The sequence below is a fragment of the Acinonyx jubatus genome, chromosome C2, assembly GCF_027475565.1.
Source record: "Acinonyx jubatus isolate Ajub_Pintada_27869175 chromosome C2, VMU_Ajub_asm_v1.0, whole genome shotgun sequence".
Taxonomy (NCBI): Eukaryota; Metazoa; Chordata; class Mammalia; order Carnivora; family Felidae; genus Acinonyx; species Acinonyx jubatus.
In genome coordinates, this window is record NC_069384.1 from 156,225,426 (window position 1) to 156,233,864 (window position 8,439).

General features: G+C 38.7%; 1 protein-coding gene across 10 annotated transcripts in view; it reads left to right on the forward strand.

The window, feature by feature from the left end:
• LOC106980612 (zinc finger protein 660) overlaps positions 1-7,532 on the forward strand; it is a 33,818-nt gene extending 26,286 nt beyond the window's left edge. For 2 of the 10 annotated variants that reach the window (XM_053221809.1, XM_053221815.1), the window contains exon 10: positions 685-863. In XM_053221809.1, coding sequence (XP_053077784.1) covers positions 685-714 — 30 coding nt within the window. In that variant the 3' untranslated portion in view covers positions 715-863. Of the gene's footprint in view, positions 1-684 lie in introns of all 10 variants that reach the window. The other 8 variants (XM_053221813.1, XM_053221816.1, XM_053221818.1 and 5 more) reach the window with 6 other exon arrangements.
• The last annotated feature ends 907 nt before the right edge of the window (positions 7,533-8,439 follow it).

An 8,439-nucleotide genomic window follows, 5' to 3' on the forward strand; every position in this document is an offset into this window, starting at 1 on the left:
AGCGGAATGAGCACATGTGGCTAGATTCAGCTACAGAGCAATCCCTACAAAGTAGGCTATGGTGTGACTAGGCTCCAGTAGGCTCTGTATTGGAAGAACTGTGTTACCCCTTATTAAGACAGGTCTTAAGAACAGAGATGTGTATAGGGGCCTCATACCTGGACTTAGAGCAAAAGATGAAATCTTAGTCATACCCCAAGACAATCTCAGTTGCTGATCATTGAAACAATTCTTGAGCATCTGTTTTGTGCCAGTCACTATATCATTGGTATTAGGGGAATCAGTCAGCAAGAACTGAAAACCAAACTATTTTGAAGAGCTGGTGAACTAAGGATCTTTCAGTTCATTTTGTCTAGGGACCAGATGAGGAGTTAGTTAGATGACTCCAATTCTGGGAGTAGAGTATAAGATAGGAGGAAACCAGGGTGGATTTTATATTACTCATTGCTGATCCTGATCCTGGACCTGTTGGGTTCCTGTCCTGTCTTTCCTTAAGCCTTTACCTCGGCCTCTGGGTCTGCCCTTATTTTTCTCATCTTATTTGTAATCAGTTCTCTCTGACTTTGAACACTTCCTCTTCCTTGTAAGGCCCTGTGATCTACCACATCTTGTTATCTTTGGATAATTCTCCTTCCTCTAGTGTAGAGAATGGGTGATATGTGCAATTTCTCTTTCTTCTGTCAGATGGTGAAACTGGGACTGAGGAGGTGTTGATTCCAAAGTATCATTCCTGAAAAGTCAGAATCTCACACTTTGAAGAGAACTCCACAGAGGTGTTGCCAGGGAAGTCAAAATTTAGAAAGCTCCTCTGAAAGGAAAGAGAAGACTCAAGAGGCCAATGTGATGCTTCAGGCAAGAGAAAATGAGGAGAAAGACCAGAAACTTCAGACATAAGACAGTTAAAGACAATAAAACACTTACAGAAGTGAGTGAGCAAGAATCTGAAAAAGATGGTAGTCAGTGCTTGGATACTGCAACAAACATGAAAATTCATGCTGGAAAGAGACAGTATGTATGTATTGAGTGTGGGAAAGCCTTTAGTCAGAGTGCAAACCTTACAGTACATGAGAGAATCCACACAGGGGAGAAACCCTATAAGTGTAAAGAGTGTGGAAAAGCGTTCAGTCATAGCTCCAACCTTGTGGTTCATCGGAGAATCCACACTGGACTGAAGCCCTACACATGCAGTGAATGTGGGAAATCTTTCAGTGGTAAGTCACACCTCATTCGGCACCAGGGAATCCATAGTGGGGAGAAAACTTATGAATGTAAGGAGTGTGGGAAAGCCTTTAGTCGGAGTTCAGGTCTTATTTCACATCACAGAGTTCATACTGGGGAGAAGCCCTACACTTGTATCGAGTGTGGGAAAGCCTTTAGCCGTAGTTCAAACCTTACTCAACATCAGAGAATGCACAAAGGAAAAAAAGTTTACAAGTGTAAGGAGTGTGGGAAAATATGTGTCTCTAATACAAAGATTATGGACCATCAAAGAATTCACACAGGAGAGAAGCCTTACGAATGTGATGAATGTGGAAAAGCTTTCATTTTAAGGAAGACCCTTACTGAACATCAGAGACTTCACCGTAGAGAGAAACCTTACAAGTGTAATGAATGTGGGAAAGCTTTTACTTCTAATCGAAACCTTATTGATCATCAGAGAGTTCACACTGGCGAGAAACCCTATGAATGTAATGAATGTGGAAAAACCTTCAGACAGACTTCTCAAGTTATTCTACATTTGAGAACCCACACTAAGGAGAAACCCTATAAATGTTGTGAATGTGGGAAAGCCTACCGTTATAGCTCACAGCTTATTCAACACCAGAGAAAACATAACGAGGAGAAGGAAACCTCATAAATGACATGTATTGTGGATAGTAGGCCTAACTGCTACTTTTTGGAAAAACCGGCTTTCATTATTATCAACCTTAATTCAATTTCTGAGACTCCATACAGGGGAAGTTACCAGAAGTACACAAAGATTAACAAAGGGATATTCATGCCAGCATCATATATAACTGAAGGAAGAGAACTAGATTTTCAGTAACACTGGGTTTAAATGAATAATGGTCTATCCACATGATGGTTTTGCAGCCATTATAAACATTTTTAAAGAATATTTAATGCCATGGGGGAAATTATTTGTATAAAATGGAAGATAAAGAAAAAAACAAGTTTGATCCAAATTAAAAAAAAAATTTACATATAGGAGAAAAATGAGAATGAAATAATACCAAACCAAAATGTTAACAGTGATTACCATTGGGTGATAGAATTATAGGCGAATTCTATTTTCTTCCATATACTTTTCTATGCTTCTTAAAGACTTTTGTACAATGAGAATGTACTACTTTTATATTCAGGAAAGTACAGTATTTTTTTAATTGCAATGAGTGTACATGCTCATTTTCACTCAGCAGTGTTATGAAGGTGTGTAGAACATAGACCCTAAACTCATGGGATTCCACCTTAATCCTGGCACTTAGTAGCAGTGGAACCATGAGGAGGTCGTTTCCTTTTAGAGCCTATTTCCTGTTTATTAAGTCATAAACACTAATTATTGATCTTTTGCAGTTTTAGAATAAGCTGACTTTACAGGCTGTCAACATGATGTATAATCCACTTAATCACGGTTAGGTTAAAAGAACAGCAAAAATTCACTATATTCTCTTCCACAGTTGTTGAAGGATCTGCAGATAATAGAGGCTTCATTTTTTCAACATACGTCTACAAAACCAGAAAAAAATGTCCTCTTATGAAACTGAAATTGCAAATTGCAGGTTCCTAACCTGTAAAGATGCAGTCAGCATAATCTAAACCTAGGGAAAGACACTGCCTTCTCACGTTATGTACAATTTAGTAGTTAAAAGCACAGACTTTGGAATGAGAGACATGTTCTGATCCCAGATTTGCCACATACTAGCTTGTCAATTTTGGACAAGTCATTTAACTGCTCTGAGCCTTCAACTTATCTGTAAAAAGGGAATAACTACCTATCTCACAGAGTTGTGATGATTTAATGAGATAATGCACGTATTGTGTGACAAGGCTAGCACATAGTAAATGAAAATAGCTTAAGTATGGGACATTGGAGCAGTGTTTCTAAACACGTAGAGTGATTCAGGAAAACCCTTACGTAAGGTAGCATTTAGGACATTTTTGGGTGTAATGAACATAGTATCAAGTACTAGTAGCGAAAACCTTAAGAACATTGATTGTTTACTTATGGGGAAGGCTAGAGGTAAGCAGTTCCAAGTTTGGTTTGGCAATTGAGCGATTCACTAAACTTAAGTCTTAACTCCGTAATTTTCAGCACATTGGCTTTCATTTTTGGAGCCTCCTGGGAGTAAGATGTTGGCTATAGCTACAAGCTCTTCTCTTCACACAACTCTGTTTCAAAGTCAGGAAGTGAGGAAAGGAACTGAGGTTTTCTGATCTGTTTGCTTTCTTCCTTTTATCACCGAGAAAAACCTTTCTCAAAAGAAGGGCGGAGTGCTATGCAGTCAGTACTACAGGCGCTTGCTAGCTTCCTCTGCCTTTCTTTATGTCTGGTCCTTTGAGAAGGCTTTAACCCATTTTCAACCAATATATAAACCTTTAAGTCCTTAGCTCAAAATCCATCTGGGAATACTTAGAATCTGCTCATTCTTAAATGGGGTCCTCCTCTTTCTTTGTATGCAGTGAATCCCTAAGCCTAATGCCACTTGTCTTATGCACATAGTGAAGTATTGTTATCCCATAACATTTGTACAAGAAAATTGAGCCTCAGTGAGGTTAGGTGACTGCTAGTTAGTGATTGGAATGAGGATTTGAACTCAGATCTGAGTGTTAAGTCCACACTTTCTTCATTATACCAAAGTACCTCTGCCTGCCATGGTGGTTCTGTACATGAGTGGGAGGCCAGTTGGGATTCTCCTGAGTGAAAGGTAATTGTATCTGGGTAGTTATTTGCCCATGGTTTCATGAGGAAGATGCTATCTATCTCCTTTGAGTTTGATTTATGGTTTATCTCTGCACCTTGTAATTTAGTTTAATGATTATATATTTCTGCCTTTCTCTTACTGGAGAAAAAGAAGCAAAAGGTTGTGAAGGGTATAGTTGTGTGAAAATGGATTGTTTGGTTTTGTTCTATTTTGGTAGGATAGTGGCTTATGTGTAATTATGTGATGTAATTGTCCCTCTTTGCACAGTTATTCAAAGCAAGGTTTGGAGGCTCTGGAATGGATTTGCTGCATTCCAGGGATAGAACTGTTGTATCACCATTGGGTAGGCACTTCCCTGAGAGTCTGGGCGGACACAAGAGTAGGGTAACCTACATGGAGCAGTGAGTTACACTAATATAGCAGTAAGGGTCCTTCCATCATTTTTCCCTTGTTACATGTCCTTTTAATATTAAAGAAGGTGTTTGTAATTAGTATACTTTGCCTTTTGTCACGTCAGCCATCCTCACCTGCTGATTACCTATGTGGAAACTCCCCATGACTAATGTCTATTGGCTGTCGAAACTAAGAAAACAGGCAGTTGGCTTCTTGTGTGCCTGTCAGAGGTTATTTTTTGAGCACTAATTATTACTGAGCAGAGTTGTTGATGCTTTTTATATGTTACTGAGCAGGTAACCTCTGACCAAAAACATTTTCCTATTACTGTGTCATAGTGCCTGAGATTCTTTCGTCCAATAGGCTTTCTTTTTCATCTTAAAAGACTTTTGTGATCTTCAAGAGTAAATGCCTTCTGGAAGGATACTGTGTCATCTCAAACCCAGCAATCTGAATACAGATCTTCACATTTCTTGTCCCAGGCAAGCTACAAGAATAGACCCTCACCCATTTTCTAGGCTGATACTTGTCTTAGGCTGCAGGAGTACATGTTGATAAGCGGTCCCCATACCTTTCAGATAAATATTCTGCAATATAATCTGAACTGATAATCCACCTTCCTCCAGGGACTTTTTCAAGACTGTCAGCTGTTTATTTCAGTCAGAGTTTAATTATGAAGTTCTTACCACACTTTCAGGCCTTTTCATTATACACTCTAGATTCAGGGTCTGTTTGTGTTTTTTCCAGCTTCCGGTACTAATGGAAACCTAGTTGTTGCTTAATAGCAGTGCTTCCTCTGCAGCCCCTCAATGGTTAGTTTTTGTCTCCCTCAATCCATTTACCTGTCTTTACTGCATTTCTTCTCTATTCTCCATTAAAAAAAAAACAACCCAGCTGTTTTGAAATATACATCATTAGACTACTGTGTATTACCCATCCCTGTTTTTATTACCTACTGGCTTCCTGTGCACTCATACTTACTCATGTGTTTAGTATCCAGAATATTCCTGAGGAATATGAAGAGGTGATATTTTTAGCCACAGACATCCCAGTTGCGTAGAATTGCTCTTGTGTGGAATAGAAATATATGTGTCTCCTTTTAGTTGAGGAAGTATGGAAATAAAGTTTCATTTTATATAGCCTTGATTAAAGGGAAATGTGAAAGATAAAGAATTCTGCATACAGAGGAGAGAATCTCCCTAGGCTTAGAGATATTTTTTATTGATGGTGTATACTATATCAGGGCTTACTTGGAACAGAGAAGAAAATCAAAACCCAAAACGGCTTTAAATAACTGAACAATTCTGTTGCATTTAAATCTCATAACACCAAATTTCATGTTTGCTCTATATTCTCAGTGATAAACTTCCTTTTTAAAAAAGTTTTCCACTTAATATAAACAATTCCATTTAATATAAATAAAATAGTATGCTCATATTATTAGATTGTTTTTAGAAACTAGACTGTCTTTAATCACCTCTGATGTTAGAAAACTTTTTGCAGGACATACTTATAATTCCTCCAATAAATCTGTTGTTATTTACTTGTTTTAAATATCACTGATTTTTGTGTGTGTGTATGTTGTTTCCTTTGTTCAGAGTGGGAAGAAAACAGTTCAGTTTGCTTTTCTAAGCATCTGTTTTTGGAATGAAGTGATTTGACTTGTGTCTGATTTAAACACAACATGAAGCTTATTATTTTCATACTCATATTACAGAAATGAGAGCTCTCTAGCCAATATAAAGTGTCCTTTCTCTGGCCTCATCTGTGTTTCAAATCTGTACTATTATGTAGACCTCACATGGGTGTATAAAACCAGCTATGTTCCTTGAAGTCCATTTCTGCTCCAGAAAATAGGCTCATGAGGGGGTAAAAAGGTGATGGCAGACTCCTTTCTGGACAACACAGATGCAGGACCTGACTAGTTCCCACTCCTACTGACCGTGTAAATGCACATGGCACAATTTGACCACAGGGATTGTGGACATGCAAAAGGTGTAACCAGTCTCTGAAACTAAGGCCAGCGAACTCCAAATCCGGGAGTTAACATGAGTTAACAGCACACATACAGATCAGTGTCCCAGGCCCACCAAATCTGGAGCAGAGTCCAGGAATCTATAGGAAATAACACTTTCACAGTGGGAATTGAAAAACATTTTTCATTAGGAACCTTGACTCTACATGACTACTTTTATAATGATTGTCCATTTTTCCTTCAGAAGAACCTATAAATTACACAATGGTTGAGACATATACCAATGTTTGTATGATCATGACAAATTAGCAACCAGTTTACTGAGTATGAAATAAAATGCTGTCACATTTGCAGTGTTTGTTTTACCACAGAATTGAGCAGAGATTCATGTCTTTAAAAAGTATAAAGTATAATAGAACAGTATGGCAAACCAGATAATCATAAAGCCCTTTGGCTACAAAACAAAACCTAGAAATTCTGGGTAAAATTTAAACATCCTTTTAAAGGGCTTTCAAGAAGGTGAGATAAATCCACAGAACCTAAAATGAAGAGGGAGTGGAAGCCAGAAAAATAAGTGGGTGATGATGCCTTGGGTGCTATGAGGCAGTTTGGTGACATCAAGGAATGTAGATTTTTATCTGGTTTAAGGGTGCAATTTGAATCTGTGGGGTTGTAAGAGGTGGAGAATTGGCACAGATTTCCATAGGAAGCCCAGATGTTTATAAGTGTACACCCTCAGTGAAAGCATGCATTAGAAGTCATGCAGGAGTAGAGGGGCGCCTGGGTGGCTCAGTGGGTTAAGTGTCCAACTTTAGCTCAGGTCATAGTGTCGGGGTTCACGAGTTTGAGCCCCACATCAGGCTCTGTGCTGACAGCTCAAGAGCCTGGAACCTGCTTCAGATTCTGTGTCTCCCTCTCTGTCTGCCCCTACCCTCCTCATGCTCTCTCTCTCTCTCTCTCAAAAATAAACATGAAAAAAAAAATCAACCAGGAGCAGAGAAAAACATAAGTTGTGAGACTCGTCATGGACTTTAAGTGGAAAATAAAAGTCTCCCTAGGGGCCCCTGGGTGGCTCAGTCGGTTAAGTGTCTGACTTAGGCTCAGGTCATAATCTCACAGTTTGTGGGTTCAAGCCCTGCATCAGGCTCTGTGCTGACAGCTCGGAGCTGGCTTCAGATTCTGTGTCTCCCTCTCTCTTTGCCCCTCCCCAGCTCACATTCTATCTCTCTCTCTCAAAAATAAATAAACATTAAACAAACAAACAAAAAAGTCAGGAGTCGGTCCTCATGGTAATTTAGGGTTCAAATTTGGGAAACACCAAGAAAGTAATATAAAATTAGATATGTGCTTTTCCAAGTATTCATGGAACAGTTATTTAAAAATTAACAAATTTTTAAAAAATGAGTTATGTGATTGTTACAGGTTGAGCCTTTTAGAAAGTATACATAGACAAAGAATAACATGCAGCAAATTTGTTGGAGAGTGTTATTGGGATTAACACCCAATAGAGAAGGAGAAGAGAGAGGGGAAAGTAGCGAGAGGGGAGAAAACCAAATTAGTAGTAGGAGAAGTCATCTATGTTGCAGATGCAGTTACCTGTGTTGCCTTATTGCCTTCAGACTTAGACTGGGCTGGCCTTTCAGAATGGTCCAGACCTAAGGTGAGAGGTCTGGGCCCTTGTACCCCTTCATCAACAAATCACTGAGTACAAGCTCCATCACACCATCCTAATGGGAACCATGATCTTCAGTGAGGTATATTTCTTTAGCTGAGGATAGTTGCTGAAGAGAACTGACAGTTGAGGACTTTTAGCCTGCCCCTCTAGTGAGCTGGAGGGCAAGGGGACAATCCAGGGAAATACAGACAGTTCAACAAAATGTCTTCTACACTGGTCATAATGCAATTAGAATAGAAATTAACAAAACCATGTACACTTGGGACTTAAACATAGCGTTTCTAAATAATTCATGAGTTAAAGAAGAAAACTTAATGAAAATGAGAAAATACCTAGACATGAATAAAACTAAAGGAGAGACTCTCTCTTCTGGCCATATTGGAGTTATAGGGACCAGAATTGCATTCTCACCTGACACAAAAACCCTAGATAAAATATATGAAACAATACTTTTTTAAAAGTTTATTTATTTT